A 19,648-nucleotide genomic window follows, 5' to 3' on the forward strand; every position below is an offset into this window, starting at 1 on the left:
TTGTGTGAAATGAAAAAAGCACAATCTAGCTCACTGAGCTGTTTAAAATTTTAGTCCAGGGAGAACGTATTCTAACATGTATAACTCAGACCCTAAGTCAGACAGATGTGTGTGTGTGAGCCCCACTTCAAACACCGTACATATAAGCTATGTGACCATGGAGAATTATTTAACCTACGTCTCGACATCACCTTTTGAAAATGAGGTAGTATATTAATTACCTTATAGAAGGTTTTAAATGATGATTAAATGAAATAATACACACATAGTATTTATTTCAGTCCCTGATACTCGAACTGCAATACCAGCTGCTCCTGTAAGTTGAACAATATCAAATTGCCTTTTGTAGGTTAAAAACTATTAAATGGCAGGAATTCATATGGTTCATTATCATAATATGTGAAGTGTCTATTATAGTTTCTGGCAACCATGCATCATTTGTTTATCTGGTCAACCAATCAATATTTATTTAGTACTTTTTTTGTATAGGCAACATGCCAAACCAAAGATAGAAAAGTAACTAAGACACGGTCCTTGCCCTCGGGAAACAAGTAGATTGAAAAGGCAGGTAATTATAGCCAACTTTTTACTTATTCTTTTCCTAAATGCATAATAATAATAAAAAACAAAGCAATGAAGAGCAATGAGAGAATTCGGTATGGGAGTAAAGAGAAAAATTTCAGGGATGCTTAATAGATGGTGGCTATTATTATCCATATACAAGGCTAGCACAGTTCATCTTAATATATACTTTTTGAGTCAGTTAATTAATTAATAAGCTTCCATAAATTACTCCAAATTTATTGCCACAAGGCTTAACGTGTATCCAACCATAATCCAACCATAATACAAACCCAAACATGATGAAGTTAAAGTACTCTACTGAACATGGAATTATAATTTTGTTATTATTTTCCTTATATGACAGTGTAACAATCATTTCTTCTAAGAGAATGCCTGATTTACAACTCCGTTGGATTTGGATTATGATGGAACAGCTATTCTTGGTTCCTCAAATATTATATTACCATTACGAACATAAGATATTGTGCAGCAAAAAATTTATTCCCAGTAACTGACTCTATATTCCAAGGTTCCGTTTGTATTTTTGCATTCTGAGTGCTGGCACTGGCAAGCTGATTCACTGCACTATTTTTTCCACTTTGACAGACTGCACGGACATATCCTGGGAAAATCTAACTTCCCTTCCAGCTAAAAGCTCCCACCAGCATACCACAGGTATTTGGGGTTAGAAAATGAGTGGGTATGGGACCAGCAATTATAGAAGGAAAAGGAATATAATCAGATCCTAGTGTGCAGATTGTTTTTTTAGCTTGCAAATTCCCTCCTTCCGGTGTTTCAACTTTCAAAGGCTTAGGGTAGTTTAAAGGCAATCCTCTTATAAGTGTACAAATTGTAATGATTATAGGAACAAGTTGTAATTGTTTCTAGCAAGTTTTTAAGAGTCTTTGATGTTATGATTAGTGTTTTATATGTTAATGCATTGATAGGGGTGCTTATTTGCTTGTTCCCTTGTATGCTTTTATGGTTTCTAGGTTCAATGTGCAAATAAATCTTTGATCTCAGTAGGTCTATTTGGTTAAAAAAGAAAGCTAAAAGAAATTAAACATGAGAAGCACAAGGTTTTGTAATATTTACGAAGAAGAGAGATTAGGGATTTTACTGTAAAAGTACAGAGCTCGGATCCATACCGTGAATATAGAGCAAAGTGCCCCAAACCATAGCACACATGAGGACGGGCCTGTGTTTTGGACAGCCAGTCCGATGATGTGCCATCATGTACCTGGCAGCACCTCTGTAGCCAGGGCATAGCTATATGACGCAGTCCAGGTTGATGTCACACTGAGCAAACCAAAGGAAAAGCTCTGCAAGCCATCACTTCCTCTTTCCTGTTTGCCTCCTGCCCTTCAGAAATCACCATGGGGAAGGATTCTCAGTCTTTGCAATGGTTTCATTTTCAACTACTCTCACATCATGACTGATTTCCACAAACTGGCTGGAATGTAGTGCCTCCCGGAGCATGCACCTTAACACGAATTGCTAAATTTCACAAGGAATTTACTTTAATAGATAATGGCTAAGAGAGGAATCTGGGATTTCATCAATCTGGCTATTGATAAAACTAACAGCAAGGAAGATATTTCTCAAGCCACTCAAATATGTTCAGAGTTTAGGAAAATGTGTATGATGCTAAGTAATTAATGGTAAAATAACTTTTGTTTTATGGAGTAAAGAAAAGAAAACAGTAAGCTTTGCTGCAAATACAGGTTAGAGAGATTCATAAGAGAAAAAAGAAGAGAGAAGATCAAATTTTACTTTGTAGTCCCATTCCAGCTCATTTGGTGCTATTTTGCAATGCTCGGGTTTCAATACTTTCAAAGAGAGAGGGAAATGATCTTGCATTTACCTTTGCTGTACACAATGCAATTGTTTTTGTTGTCTTCCACTCCTTGCCAAGTCACATCCAGGAGCCACTTGGGACCAGCAGTCAGCACCATTGGGACCTGAGCCTTTGTCTTCTGTAGAAAGAATGATAACAAACAGATGCCATTTGCTTTCGTTGATTAAAAACTTGAATAATAACTGTACTAATCATTTTATTTTTACAAACAACTAAATCTCCCAAAGCATAATCCAAGTCCTTATTCCCCTGTCTCATGATATCTTTTTAAGACGACAGAAGCTGTAAAGCTTTACTGCTTTCACTAATCTGAATGGAAGAATTATTATCAAGGATTTTTTTTTTTTTTAGCTAAATGATATTGGATCAGATCTCCAAGATTAGACAGATCTCTTGTGGCTCTGAATTATAAAGAGAATGCAGATGACTTTCACTGCAAAGAGCAGAGTGTTTAGAAGTGAACTTTAGACACATTGTACTTTACTATCAACAGGATCTCACTATTTCCTGAAACAGACAGGAAAGAATTTAAAGAATCAGGATCCATTTCAAAGCTCTATCCTGAGCAACATTTATATTAGAGTAGGAATTTATTCTGAGTGAATAATGAAATCTACCCAACCCCCTTTGCTAAGTGTGGATATGTATTCTGACTGTAACTGAAATAATAACAATGCTAATGATTCACCATACATTGTCTCCAGAAAGACTATAAAAGAGGAATTGTGAATAAATTTAAATGCAGAGCAATTAAAGCATGATATCCCTCGCTCTGAGAAGCACACAGAAGTAGGGAGAAGGTGACGTAGTTCTGACAAAATACTTTCTGTGTACATTTTAAATATAAAGCTTAAAAGGTTCATCATTTTAGGATGTGTAGCATCAAAATTATTTCTTTAACTAAGGTGATAAATTTACATGGCAGGAAATAAACTGAAGAGGAATTAGGTAAGCCATAGCAAGACTCCTCTTTCTGGAAGAGTCACTGTGAACTGGCATTCAGAATTTTATCATTCACCAGCCCATGTTCTGTATATCAAATATCATGAAACCACAACAGAGTACAATACAAGGGTCTCAAGGTAATTTTTGAACTGCATTTTCACCTAGATATGATCCTGCCAGAGATCTCAGCTCATTGTGGGACTTTCTCACATGTTATGCGCTATCACAAATTTCCCAAATTGGCATTAACAAGTATTCACTTGAGGAGTTCCATATAATCTGGCTATTGCAAATCTCTCAGGAATCTGGAAAACCCATGTCACCTGCTAAATGACAACAATGATAGCACATGAGACATGGATCTATTGTTAACTGAAAAGTCATATTAAAAACTATGCATAAAATGAATGTTAACCCATTTCTTGAAGTACCAATTATTGTAAGAGGTAAAACTACCATAAAACATACAACTTAAAGGAAAAATCTACCATGATGAACAAATTTAAAAAGAAATTTGAAAAAAATACCATAAATACTAAAACAGAAAAGATGGCAAACCAGATCAACTGTAAGAAATACTAGCATACTGATTTTTTTGTATACTTTGATTCATTTTAAGTTCTTAATTTTTCAACTATATATCTTAATATTTGGCAAGTAACCATGAAAAAGTGTTATCTAAAAGCCCTGTAGGAAAGAATTTTATATATTATATTTTTTTAATAATCTAGGCAGAAATGTCAAGTTATCCCTATGGTTATCAGTTTGAATGACCATTTTTCTTTTTTCCATTTTCAAAATAAAATTTGAGGACAAGCAAGCTTCTTCAAACTGAAATGACAGTGACCCATATCCAATTAAATATGAGGTCTCAATTATGCATATTTCAGCTTCTTTTGCTACTAGAGGAACAGTTAAGTCCACAGATCAGGGTCAGCCGGTCTCCAAGCAGTAAGCAAAACAAGTCACAGGAGACAGTCCACCATCTAGATAAACCTGTGTATGAGGAATTTAGTGGTCGTATTTATAACGTCTACTCTCTTCCGATTTTAAAGAACAGATTTCAACAATAGGCACCTGGCCCCATTTCTCCTGTATTCTCTTATTTCATATGAAAGACATGTGTTTTAAAATATTTAATCTTTATGTTTCATAGTTCTTAAAGTCACATGGATTTCTACATAAGAAAACACCTTTTATAATTTTGCACAGATAATACGAAAAATAGATACTGATCACTTAACTTCTTTAGAGAATCTCTTAGTGTAAAGTAAATCAATTAATCTTCCATTCATTTCACAAATCAACCAACCAACCCAGTCCTGTGCTTGGTGCTAGAAACATGATGAGGCCTTTTTTGGTGAAGAATACAGACACACTAAAAAAAATATATATATAATGCAAAAAGTAGCATGGTAAATAATGCAACATGATGAGTAAATTGTTTGCAGGTCAGTGAAGGGCAAGAGAGAAACTCCTGTCCTGTGGATTCTAGGAGGATATCATGTGAGGTGACATTCGGGCAGGATCTTGAAGGATAAACAGAAAGAATTTGCAGTTATGGTAACAGTATGGGCATAGTCCGAATAGTGAATATGAGAGTCGTGTGTACAGAAAATAGTGAGTAGAGGCTCTGGGACTCTGATCTAAGTTCTTATAAAATCTTTAGAGTTGTTGTTGTTATGTAGAAAGCATTAGATAAGCGTTAGCTGTCATCGTCATCAATATTATTATTATCATTGTTGATAAGAGGAAGAAAACAGCATGTGTGTCTGGAAGGGCAGGTTAGAAACAGATCTTGAAGGATCCTTTTTATATTAAGCGAAACCTTTTGTGCTGATATCTCTAAGAAAAAAAGCCAGTAAAGATGGTTTAAGCAGGAGGAATAAGGGTCTTATTATTTTTGCTACTTGTGCAGGTATTTTGTTAGATACTTCTCTTACTTATTTAGTCCTCATGCATTTTTAGATAAAAAATTGCAAGTCAAAGATTAAGTAACTTCTTTTAGGTCAAATAGCTTGTAGAAGGCAAAGCCCATATTCATATTTAGCTCCGTTTCCAAACTACTACTCCTGGGTGAACAACCCTCTGAGTTTTCCTGGGACTGAAGGATTTCCCAGGATGTTGGACTTTCAGTGCTAAAACTGGAAAGTCCTGGGCAAACCGAGATGAGCTGTGCACTTCCAACCCTACTGTTACTGTTACTGAAATCATATTAGTGATTTACATCGATTGAGCACTTGCTAAATGTTAAGTGTTAAGTACTCCCCCAGAATTTTCTTTCCTGATTTTTCAACTCAAAGAGTTAGGTATTAACACTTTCTCCACTTTGCACATGAGCCAATGAATATTTAAAGGAGCTAATTTTGAGGTACAAATAAATATCGTTACTATCTCTCCGAATGATAAGTTAGGCATTACGCCTTTTAAAACTTTGGAAACATTTATTATATCTGGGCACAGGTAGAAGAAGCTGACTTATTAAAAACTGAACTGAAGAGGAAACAATTTCTTTTACTTCAAATCAATAAAGCTAAAGCAAAAATATAGCAAAGATTTGCTGAAAGCTATATACAAGCTGTAAAGTAAATAAGTAGATAAAAAATCTCAAGGGACCAGTTATTACAGTTTTGAGGAGGTAAGTCAATTTCCTTCTGAAGAAGTCAACTTTCGTAGAGATTGACTGCCTTCAAAGAAGATTACCAAATGTGAGAAGGAAGGAGTTAGTCAGGATTATATGAAATCTACACTCCAGCAAAATCCATGAATAGAAAATAACAATAATATCCACATTGATCATTAGGTTCATTTTCTCATGCCTCTGTCTATCATAAGGCTTCACATAAGTCTAGAATGTTAAGAGTGGAAGCAATTTTATTTTACATTAATGAGTTTATGTCCCTAATTTCACAAATGAGGAAAGTAAGGCCAAGACGTTTGCCTAGCATCCTACAGAGGATAGAGTTGGTGCAACATGTTGGGAAAAGAGTGGATAAAAAGGTGTGGTAGGCAGAAAATTAGTCCCCCAAGATGTCCATGCTCTAGTCTCCTGGAACCTGTGAATATGTAAATATTTTAAAGATATGATTAAGGTTTAGGGCCATGAAATGGTGAGATGATCCTAGATTATCTGGATGGACCCAATCGAAACACATGCCTCTTGAAAACAGAAGAGAAAGGTAAAATAGTATAGAGATTCCACATGAAAAGGATTCCACTTGTCTTTGCTGCGTTGAAGATGGCATGCTGAGGCTGCAAACTAAGGAATGAGGTGGTCTAGAAACTGGAAATGGCCCTCAGTAACAAGGAGCATGGAAATAGGGATTCCGGTTCTGCAAACTCAAGGATCTGGATTCTGCCAAAAACCTGAATGCTCGAGCAGAGAATAGATTCTCCCCAGAACGTCCAGAAAGGAATGCACCCTGACAATGTGATTTTGGTCTGGTGAGAACCACACTGGACTTCTGATCTACAGAACATTAATAAATTTTGTGTTTTAAGCCACTGAGCATGTGGTAATTTGTTTTGGCAGTGACAGAAAACTAATACAAAAGACATTTAGATTTACTGACTTACAGTTTTAAAAAAAATGACAACTTCCTTATCAAGTGTGCTCAAAAGTGTGAAACAACTTTTCTTTAATTGGAATAACACCAAATCTACATTGCCATTCCAAAATCATTAGATATGTTTAAAGTTCTTGCCTTAAAGTATGAGAAATACACAATGGTGACTGTGATAATTCTTGCTTCTGTACTGAGTATTTCAAACAATTCATGATTCACTATTGACCTTATAGTTGAGGTGTAGCAGATAGGACATTACTGTTCTTGAAGTCAGATGATCTAGCTTTGAATCCTGAATACATGCTACTGGTAGGCTTGGTGATGGGAAAATCACTTAAACTTGTGAGTTCTGAACTTCAGAATGCACTCTTGCAAAATAGGGATAATAATTTCTATCTCAAAGGTTGTCTTATAAAACAACCAGCACAGTGTTTAGTATACACGGATGCATGTCAAACTTTTGCTGAATACCTACATGAATATATAAATTAAAAATGTACAAAAAGCATTTACTGAATCTATCTTGACTATTTCTAGGGCACTGGTAATGTTTATAGTGATTAGCATAGATGTCAAGACAAAACTATTATTCAATTTAAAGGTGGTGGTACTCATTAGTGCTATTGATCCTTTATTTCCAACTCTCCACTTTCTACGTCTCTCTTAAAGTTAGGTATAATCATATGACTTAATTTGGCTAATGAAATTGAACAAGAAATGACCCATGTCACTTCCACACAGAAGTGTAAGAGCCAATGGACAACCGCCATGCCTTGCCTTTGCTGAAGTAACCTTGTAAGCCTGTAAGGAGGAAGCCCTAGTAACCACAATGGCCACAGAGCATGAGAAAGAAAGTTTTTAATGCAAAAAGCTATAGTGACATTAGGATTGCTTGCAACCTCAGCAAAACTGAGCTTATTCTCAGTTATACAAAGGTGTTCATCATTTTTTTGTGTATTGAAATAACCCATGAGTTTTTATAGGTTAGAGTTTACGCTTTATCTATATCTAGGCAGTCTTTTTCAGTAATAAATCAATTCAAGGTACATAACAAGAGCCCTGAATTTCAGTTACGCTGGAATGTTTTAAAAAGAAAAAGAAATAGTGTGCATTTTTGAGGCTCCACATTGTAAGTTTAAAAATCTGTGCTCCTGGATACTCTCTGAACCCAGAGTTTCATGCTTAGACAGTCTACAACTAGACAAACTTGACAAGGACAAAATGGGTCAAAAGTGTCATTTCTTAGGAATAATTAGAATCATCTAATGTGGATAAAAGAGGTCAAACTAGCAACCACTTCTCACTAACCTTTGGAGTTACTGGACCGACAAAGGAGGTAGCCTTCAATAAATGTTTATACTCAAGCCAAAAGGTTAATGGAGATAAAAGTAGACAGCCCAAAGGTAAAGAACAGAGGATAATTCTAACCCAAGAAACTGGTACATAATGTTGTCTTAGAGATTCCAAATTTTGTTGGAAATATTTGTTGAAGATTTCCAAAATAAGGCTTAGGAAGAGCTAGAAGTCTTAGGAAAATCTGACCCATGAGAAGAGCCTGACATTATAGCCTTTTAAAAGAACAAGATATGTCATTCGATGGAAAAACTGGCCTCCACTGACTTTAGTTTAAAGAACATAACAAAATCTAATTAGAGAATTTCAAGCCAATGCCATGAGATGTAGCTGGATGTTGATGAACTGTTCTTGGTGTGTTGCTTCCATAACTAAGTGATAGTTAAAAAGGGCTGAGGCCTATTTGGCAAAATTCATATCTGTATTTTAACGATTCATAGCTGTTTCTATTCTCTCAGCTATCAAAACAAATTTGATAGTAGGCATAAAATATTCCAAATTACTGCAGACATTAGATTTATATAGTTAGAACCAGAAAAACTGCCAATCTCCCCGCTCCCCCACTGCATTATTCTCTGCATCTATATGGAAAAATGGCAGCGCATGTGATTCGATTATGTACTACCACAGGGAAAATTTCATACAGTAAAAGTTTCAGTTAATGTATCCAAGTAGTTCTCCACACTGAAATTAAAGTCAAGTTCAATCAGAAAGTCACAAAAACATTGTATCGCTCTTCCTTTAACTGTGAAGTCTAGTGACGGTGAGCTTGGATTAAAAAATTTCCTTTATTAACACCCTATCCTAAGGACACATAACAATTTAAAATTGTTGGCTATCTGGACTTGAAAGAAATATCAAGTAATAATTCAAGGCCTTACATAATTGTATTTTCAGTAATTCTCGGCATGATATATAGTCTCAACGTTACTAATTTGACTGGAAACACAAAACTTTTAGTTTGATGATTTCCACCCAATAAAACTGTGCTTTATAAAACTTTTAGTTTGATGATTTCCACCTAATAAAACTGCGCTTTTTAGGGAATACCTTTTTAAAAAGTTATACAGGACACTGTGTAAATGAGCTTGAGGCTTATGAGGCAATTTTTTTTTCTTTTTTTCAGAAAATAAAGTATTAATTGAAACTACATAAACAAAAACACTCTACTCCATGTGGTCACATTACTTGTGCGATGATAAAAAAAACAGGTTCTCAGCAATAATACCCAAATATTCTCCATGACTAATTCATGTCAAACATCATTCAGACGTGACAAGGAGAGAGAGAGAGAGAGAAGAGAATTACAGATTTTAACAAGTCACCTCAAGAATTTCCAAACTCATAGCAAGTATCTTTTCTATAGTTGTCTAAAAAAACCCTCAACTTTAAGTTGAATTGATTATCAAGTTTGCATTGCTTGAAAAAAACTGTCGTGCTAGACACATTCCCAAATGCAGGCTCAAATAAATGAAGAATACTCTTAAATTAGAAAATATGTGAAAAGTCTAAATAGAAAAGACATCAGTAATGTGATATAATAAGAACCACTCACTATATGGTTAGGTACGGAATGAATTTATGAATGGAAATCCCAGAAAGTTTTCATTAGAATAGTTTCTCTTGAGCATAGTTCTACAAAATATCCTTTAAGGACAGCAGGAGAGTGAAATTCCAGAGAGCTTCTGCTAACAAACTTCTTCAAGTTCACTGTGGTATGTAGGATCTCAAACATGATAAGAGACTTTTCAAAAACAAAATGAGTGTGAAATAAAATGATAGAATTCTTGGCTACTATATTCATATTCCTTATGTCAAAGATAGTTTTATCTCTATGAACCAAAAAGTTAAATAATCATTATCTCTGAGGTATATTTGCTTTTAGTTTTCAAAATTGTTGAAACACATTATCTTAACGTGTCACTGCTTAAATATGAGAATTTCAGTAAAAGAAATAATGATCTTTTAGGAAAGGGAACACAAATAGTTCAATTATACAGGTCATTAAAACATCATCTTTACTTCCAAATAAAAAAAAAATCATTTTCTGATATTTAGAAAAATAATATAAAACTATTATTCAAGAGTATTCAAACTAAAGACACAGATATTTCATGTTCAAATGGGAAGGATCTCTAAATGAATAATAAACATCTAAGATACCCAGATATTTATTATACTTTCATTTTCAAAAAAAGAATAGACTCATTTCTCTTTCCCTTTTGCCAACTTCACTCCCACAGTCTCATCTGTTCTCCACATACATTCGGTGCCAAAGAGGAACTACTCCCTCCAAGCTGGCAACCATTAACTCCAACCTTTTATTTTACACAGCTCTGAAAGTCACAGAGTGTTTAAGGAGTGTTGTTTTGCTCCTGGCAGAATTTCTGGGCTTACACATAGCACAATGTGCAAAAGAATGTCAGCACTGAAAACTTGGGAAGGGAAACGTAATTGCTATTGAGTAGTCCTTACATATGGCTGTCACATAAACCTGTGGCAAGGTTCAGGAATCCCAAAAGCCAGGTCCCAGCTGTGTGACCTGGGGCCAATCACTTAACCTCTCAAGGTCTCATCTTCCTCTTCTGTAAGATGATCTCATATGTCCTTACTTTCACCAAGCCTAAACTCAAATCCTGACTGAAGAGAAGATATATGTGACAATTTGACACACTAAGCTTATGCTTACTTAAGAAAATGCTACTATTTTTATTGGTGAAGCAGTAAATAACACCATTCTAAATTATTTTACTTCGCAATTTTAATACCAAAGAAAATGGTGTGGTTAGAGAAAGCAGTGTGAACAAAGTACAAAAGTTAGGACGAATTATAGAGTGTATAATAGATAATATATAGAGACATTCAAATATCGATGGCCTATTTACACATAAAAAATAGTGGTCAACTCTATTCAGCAGTCTCTTGTTGAGATTTATCCCAAAGGCATTCTGTAGAAGAGAGAAAAACTTCACTTCTGCACAGTCATCCTCAGATACTGAGATAAGTCTGCCCCTCATGAATTAAGCCATTGCAATATGTAATGAATTTTTCAGTCGTGTTTTAGACTGTCTCTTTATTATTACCATTTCAGTCAATCTTAACATCAGTTCCTCTACCCCACCAAAAAGAGCAATCTCAATGTTAATCACATAATAAAATTTACAATTTTTTCCCTTTTAATTATATGTTGTTTTCATGACTTGCACCTTTATTTCCCTCTACAACCATAAATTATTAATAACTCACCTATATTTCGAACTTAAAATATGCCTGATATTATGATATTTGAAATTGATGGAAAGAGTCTATGGAAAAATTGGAAGAATAGGAAGGTATTGCCTTCCAAAGAGAAGACAAATGAAATTGTTAAACTATATTGTAGGTGCTGTGATAATATAGTACCTTTTTGGAAGGAGGATTTTTATAAGAGTAGCTACTGTAAGTTGAGTGTAAAAACTTAAAAGCCTGGTAAACTAGTTGGCAGAAGTGTGAAGGTGCTACAGAGTAATCAAACAAAGCTTATCTAATCCATGAGACATTTTACTAACAAGAATATCGCAAACATATCGAAAGTAAAGCTCAGAGACCATGAGGGAGGCTTTCAATGTTTTTTCTCTAAATTAACAGATGCAGAAGAGCTATACCAATTTTGCGCTTTAGAGGATAAAAGTCGAGTGCTGAATTCACTGTGGGGTTGGCCCTCCCTTCTGGAGGCAGGCTGCCTTACTTTCCATGGGGGAAAACTAAGAGAAGACGACACCAACCAATGAAAGAGATTCACCTCTGCATCCTCCTAGTGCAGGGAGCCTTGGCTGAGTGTATTTGTGGGTTCAGGACAATTAAAGGAGCCTGTTACTAAGTGTGAACCAAATGAGATAAATGTTTTTTAATATTGCCCCTGGACAAATTTCTCAAACCATATTCTTCACAAAAGGAAGAGATATATGAATAAAAGCATCAACCTATATAACAAACTAACATATCTATTAAAATTTAATATTTGAGTGTAAAGACCAGATGATAAATTCTACATTTAACTGAATCTGAATGATATTAAAGTTTAGAACAAGTTGGTTTACATTGTCCAGATGTGGTTTATGTCACATAAATAATGTAACCTTGTGCATAAAATCATTCCAATTAATAACAACTGATTGGAATTATTTTTGGATTTCTCTATACTATTTCTATTTTGAGAGGTTTATTTAGGTTACTCTGCTTTAAAAATATTCACTTTGTACTTTACTAGAATTTAAGTATGTTCATTATTCATTCAATGAACATTCACTAAACATCTTACTACATAGAAAACTCTAAGAATAGATGAAAGATGAGTTACATTTCCTCTGGATGTTCACAATGTATTGATTAGAAAATATCTAAATGACATACGAATAGATTATTTAAATCAATATTAATAATAAAGTTCATTGTTGTTCATTGCAGTATTATTTACAATAGCCAATATATGGAAGCAACCTAAGTGCCCATCAATAGATAACTGAATAAAGAAGATGTGGTCATACATACAATTACTTGACCATAAAATAAATGAAGTCTTACCATTTGCAACAACATGGAAAGATCTGGAAGGTCTTATGCTAGATGAAATAACTCAAACAGAAAAAGACTAATACCATATGATTTCATTTATATGTGGAATCTAAAGAACAAAATAAATGAACAAACAAAATAGAAACAGACTCATAGATACAAAGAACAAACTGATGGTTGGTTGCCGGATGGGAGGAAGGGTGAAAAAGGTGAAGGGATTAAGAAGTACAAATTGGTAGTTATGAAATAGTCAAGGAGATGTAAAGTACACCACAGGGAATATAGTTGGTAATATTGTAATAACTATGTATACTGCCAGGTGGGTATTAGACTAATTGGGGGGATCCCTTTGTAATTATATAAATGTCTAACCACTATGTTGTAGACCTGAAACTCATAAAATATTATTCACTATCAACTGTAATTGAAAATGAAAAAGAAAAAAGAAAATAATTAAGCTCATTGTATTTTAATTATATATCTGATACATTTGAAAATCAATGCATATATGATGGTCCATGACCAAACGAAAGCGTAGCAATAGATGAGAAGTGGTTAATAGACCCATTTTAAGAGATCTTTATGACAATTTAGGATTATACCTTATTTTTAAAGTTAAAGACAGTGAGGCTTTCTCCAATTGGTTAAAAATCTATAAAATATGGCTTATATTTTTAATCATTATATCTAAAACCTAATCATAAAATCTTTTATATACACATTTGGGGAAGCTATGCACTTCTACTAAACATCACTTTACTTATACCCATTTAAGTATTCTTACTGCTAAATAAACTGTCATTAAAAGATATTAAAAATATTTCAAAAATTGAAATATTTTGGAAAATTGCGGCCAAGATGAATTACCTAAGCACTATTTTAAGTGTATACTCATTATCTCACTTAATATGCTTTATTAATAGTTAAAAGATGATTTAAAAACTTGTAGTCTGGTGTCAAGCTGATTGATTTGAATCACATCTCCACGACTTAGTAGCTGTATGACCTTGGGCAAGTTACTTAATTACTGTGTCTCTGTTTCTTAGTTTCTAAAATAAACATAATGAAAGCATTTATGTTACAGGATTATTTTGAGGATTCAATGAATTAATGTATACAATGAACTTAAAACTGTAACAGTTATGTTATTCTTTGCAAGTGTTTGGCTTATGTTTCTAATACTCCTAAAGAAATATGTTTCTATAGATGCATAACGCTCAGTAAAAAAAGAATTTGGGCGGGGTAGAAAAGTGCCACATTTCCCTAATATATGATTTATAACATTTTATTAAACACTGACTATGTGCTAAAATTCTAGATGCTACATTATTTTAAAAATTTTCACAATTCTTTGAGAAAGTTATTGTTATGCCCATTTTGTATAGGTAAAAACTGAAACTAAAACGTTAAACAACTTGTTGAAATTCACATTGCTAGGAAGTGCCTTAACCATGAATTGTCTTCTATTTTTCTCTTAGCAAATCTATGAGAAACTAAAGTCTTTCCATGGTGTTAAAACAATAAGAATCTTCTTAGGAATTGAGTTAAATATCAATCTTCATGTCCATGAAAACTAGCTTAAATGATCTTCCATGAGTCAGTGGTTAGCAGTTTCTGTTTTACATTATGCATGATTCCTAGCTGCATTTTGTATAAGCTAATTGCATAGTGCCACATTAATAATCTTCAGGGTTTTGTGAGCTGTGAAATTTATAGCTTTGTAGTGAATTATTTCTCATATTTGCACAATTTGGGGTCTTGAAAGTCTAGTTGAGATACCAAATATCAATGTCAGACATCAAGTAAGCATAAGGGGAATAAAACTGAGCATAGTCCTGATAGTAACATAAAAATATGGAAAACCAGGCAATACTTTTTAACATTTTTATGACTGCAGGTGTTTTTATACCTGCAGATATAATTATAGCTTACAACAGATTAAAAACAGCCTATATAAATGTTTTCGATCATAAGAAGCATTCATAATGAGATCCACGATGTCTCAAGGGTAAAATTCACTCAATTCAGTACTGATTACCCAAGAACAAATGAAGAACAAATTTTCCTGATCCTCAGACATAGTAGAGCCTCAACACAGTACGTACTTCTCAGTGAGGCATCAGTTTACATTTGGGGTTGCCGGCCTTCAATGTCTGACTGCTCATCTCCACTCATAAGAACCTCTGGATGTACTCACTTAAGGAACTCAGACTTGGCTCACCGATGGAGGATTCTACACTTAAGTAATTTATCTGTCTGGGGTAATTAGCATGTTCCTCAGCTTAAATTGGGTTGCTCACAGGTAGACTAATCCAAAACACAGTCAGAGCAGTTTCACCTGCCAGCAGAAGTTCAAGGTCAAAGTGGGAAATCAAAAAGAAGCTTCAATAAAAAGCATTGAGTGAAAAAGTGTAGAGGTGGAAAAAGGGTAGTTCTTTTGACTCAATGTCTCTGAAACAGAAGAGTTCAGTTGTAATGCAAACATTATTTATGGCATCTTCACAATATATTTTAACAATGTGATGAGCATGATGAGGAAAAGCAGCAGAAACTTCATGAACTTAACAGAGAGGAAATTAATGAACACAGCAGCTAAAAGCACGGACTCTAGAGTCAGACTGTTTAAGTTTAAATCCAACTTTTGCTACTTATCTATGGTGCAATCCTGGCCAATCAACTCTTAGCTCCACTTCTCTGTGCATCAATCAGTTTCTTCATCCAAAAAATGGGAATGATAATATCTCATAGGGCTATTGTGAAGATTAAATAAATTAATACTTATGAATCACTTAGGCTGATGACTGACATATAGTAAGTGTTCTTTTATAATTATTATGTATGTTGATTAAGATAAATGGAGAGAATTTTAAGAAATAGTTAAAATGTCTATGAAAAGTCTTGTGCCTACTTAATTTATTCTACATAGACATCAACAGAATGATCATGTAGCATGGTAAAAATGTGTAAGAGATTTTACTACTTTGAACAATCTCTTTACTTTTTATCTACTTAATAGATTGGCCAGTGGGGAGACAATCTCATCACTACTAATGCTGAAATAATTTTAACGGCAACCCAATGTTACTTGAATAAAATCTTACCTAGCATGATGAAAAGGTCTACTTATTGGTTATAAACTAATTAACTTCTGTCTAAATTACTCTAAATTTTCTACCTGTAGTTTTCACTAGTACCTACAATATCTAAAAATTTGTTCATAGGATACCCAGGAAATAGTTTGAAAAGGCTCTGGACATTGAATTCCTAATTATGCTATTACTCTACCTTGGGTTCTAAATTGGTTATTCCTGAGCTAGTTCAAACATTTTAGAGTATTTTTTTTTAATTTTTCAAAATTTCAAATAAAAATTTTTCAAAAAATTTTTTTCTTACGCCATATGCTGGAACAAAGCCTTAAACTTAAATACCATAATCTTAACTACTTAAACTTTTAAACACGTCTCATTTGTCAATCATAACCAAACCGAACCAAATACAATGCCAAAATCTCCCACGATTACAAAGACCATGACTTTTCCTCAGTAGTTTCTATTTCATGCTAGTATGCTAGTTGTATATATTTTTTAAAGTGACTTGAGAATTCACTAAACTTTGGCTTGATTCAAACTTTGTCACTTAATGGTTGGATTACGTTGCTCAAAATACATCACGTTCCTGGTCAGTTTCTTCATTTATAAGGGAAAAGACCAGGACTCCAGACCTTGAGGACATCTCCTGGCTCTAGGACTTCGTGTATTCTAAGTAGAAGAAACTCTTGAGACAGACTTGTCTTCTGTTACTCAGCCTTTTAAAATCTATGCTCTTCTTTCTTGGTGTTAAAAACAAATTCATGGTGTCCTTTAATATTTAGAAATTTAAATAAGCTATAAATATATTAAAGAAATGACACAATAGTGTCTTAGCCCCTAGGGGCAGATAGAGTCCCATCAGTAAATACACATACTTTAATGTGTGATCTTTGGTGAGGCTCCTCTTCCATTTGAGAATCACACAACAATGTCCCTAATTCACACTGAAGTGGGTTTTCCTTAATTCAACTCTACAGAAAGGAAAAACTAAACTACAAACTCAAGTGGAGTTTGCTCTGCCCCTTGACTTATGCAGAACAAATGTCTTAATTACTTTCTGTCTTCCATATCTTTGAGATCGTACACCCATAGATAAGGCAATAGCTTGAGTATATATGTCTATGTTGTGCTTTACAGACTAACCCAAGTTTCACTTTCTAATAATGGAGACTCTTACCTTTTTTTAACGTTACTAAATGAGATTTGTTCCTCCTTTCACAGTGTTGCACAAAGCATCATTCCAACCATTGTCACTCAATGAATACTTCGTAATTATTGTCAATAGGGCACAACATATAAGATACACAGACTAACTTCCTTCTCGGCAAAAATCACACTATTCTATGACATATGGAAGAAAGTTTGGTAGTTTTGCACTATACCAGTTTAAGCTACCCTAAAGAAAATTTAATGATAAACCTAGTTGACAGTAAATTCTCAAGCACGAGACACGACACTATGCTTTCATTAACTACATATAATTCTAAATGTGAATTATACATAAAATGGATAATTTAAAAAAACAAGCTTCACTTAATTACTGTGACTAGACTAAACATAAGGAAAAAAAAACCCAAACTATTTTGTAATTTTCCTGTCTTGAAAGCAAAGATTTGGGGGAAAGGAGAAAGGGCAGGGAGTGAAACTAGTGATAAAAATGAAGGGTCCAGCTATAGGATTGGTGCAGATAGAGTCCACGTTCCAATAAGACTCAACAAACAGCTCTGATCAGAATCTAAGTGATGGGAAACAGCCTGTAGCTTCGAGATTAGCTGCTTCACACTACTTCCGCGTTAAGCCAGTGTAAGTAACATCATGAATGCATAATTATAATTTAGCATTAGAGTATGCATAATGATCTTAAAATCAGTAAACAAAGAAAAGGCATCAGAATTTCTCAGCTGTTTTATTATTGTTACAGAAGACAAAATATGACTAAGATTTTAAGGAGGGGTGACTTACTGAAACTTTCTTGCATGAAATTTGCAAACTTGAGGAAATAACTAATGAACCAGCATTGCTTTAAAAGTCCCTTTTAGGAAATTCCACATGAACAAGTTAAATAAAAAAAATGTAATAGAGTATTTCAAAACATATGAAGCAAACACTCAGGAATGCTCATATTTAAAGTACCCAGGCATAGAGACAGAAATAATAAGGTAACATCTCGGACTATTGATATGGCCTAATAAAATAATGTATTTTGCTGGAATTGCTTGGAAAAATATAATGATCTATGATTAGCTAATAAAAAACAGGTAAAAGAACTAAAACATATGTTGATAACTACTGGCCATGATTTTTGTTTTTTGGGCAAACTTCTGGATTCCAAAACGTTAACCGCAGGAAGGCGTAACCTGAATGTGTCCAGCTGATGTAAAATCATTTCCTTTCAGCTTTCTAAAATGAAGATGGAACTCCAGCTGAAGGGTGATATCCCTTCAACCTTGAAAGGCAATTATGTCATGTATTATTGCCTTCTATTTTTCAAGCAGAATGATTTGATATTCTGGAACCCTAATTTTTTCTCACGGTACTATTTTTACTGTTCTGCTCTGGAATTTGGCCAAGATCTCCACATTCCTCTTAACAGAGCCTTAAACTGAATAACCAAATCTTAGCGGTGTCGGTAACCCTGAAAGCTGTTGGGTCCTAGTCCATACACAGGGTCAGAGGCTAAGGATGCTCTGGAGAGTGCTTATTCTTCCTCAATGAGACAAAAAAGATGTCAAAATCTACCTGGGAACTCCTTTCATCTCTTAGTTTGTTCTTGCCCTGCCTTTCCACCAAAATTCAGAGAAACCATTCTACGTTCTTTTTCAAAGTCGTTTTTTCATTTATTTGTCTTAGCATCATGTTTATTATTTTCTTCACCTAATATCCTTATATCCCTAACTAAAATTCATCAGCTTTTGATCTACAATATTTGACACTCCAATAATAATTATTCACACTGTCTGCAATCATCTTCTCCAGGGTTCTTTTCTGTTTTTCCACTCCTCTCCTCTCTCCTTCCCCATCCACATCCCCTCCCCACTCTCTCCTTTTCCATCATGGTTCATTTTACTAATAGAAAACTGCGTAGCGTGGCAATATCATTACTGAAGTCAGTCACCATTTGCCTGTGTTGACAACTGAACACCCAGTTGAAAATCTTAAATCACACAATTACCTATTCGGTCCACATTAACTGTTAGTACATATCTAATTTTGTCTATTGAAATCAATTTAATATTTCAGTCAAACCAACCAATCAATAGATGTGTACTGATGAACTGCTGTGGCCAAAGAAGGGCAATCCTGCCAAACAAGTGGGTGGCCACCCAAGTTTCACCTATGAATTTAGAAGAAGGCTAGAAAAATAATCATTTCAAACTTTCTATTATTTCCCCAGGGAAATGAAAAGTATCTTCTCTATTTCAGATTTTTGGAACATCTGTTTTTCTGACTATATCCTGGTTCACATGCTAAAATGTTAGATACACAGACAATTTAAATATGTAGTGACCCTGTAGACAGAGATCACAGGAGGCAGAGAAGTTCACAGACTTTTCTAATAAAGAGCCAAGTCTAAATGTATTATTAGACATTTGAAAAATTCTTCCATACTCCAACCAAATATATTTATAGCTTGTTTTCTGTCAACGATCTTGTTTTATTTTTCAGTATTGGTTGAATGACCTTCCAATGTTGGAAATGCCAGGTGACTATGCTGAAGA

The 19,648-nt window shown here is 34.2% G+C and overlaps 1 protein-coding gene across 3 annotated transcripts in view; it reads right to left on the reverse strand.

The window, feature by feature from the left end:
* ZFPM2 (zinc finger protein, FOG family member 2) overlaps positions 1–19,648 on the reverse strand; it is a 424,511-nt gene that overhangs the window by 140,796 nt on the left and 264,067 nt on the right. For all 3 annotated transcript variants that reach the window (XM_039853946.1, XM_039853945.1, XM_039853947.1), the window contains one exon: positions 2,429–2,540. In XM_039853946.1, coding sequence (XP_039709880.1) covers positions 2,429–2,540 — 112 coding nt within the window. The remainder of the gene's footprint in view (positions 1–2,428; positions 2,541–19,648) is intronic.

This window comes from Pteropus medius, unplaced genomic scaffold, assembly GCF_902729225.1.
Source record: "Pteropus medius unplaced genomic scaffold, Ma_sr-lr_union100, whole genome shotgun sequence".
Lineage (NCBI taxonomy): Eukaryota > Metazoa > Chordata > Mammalia > Chiroptera > Pteropodidae > Pteropus > Pteropus medius.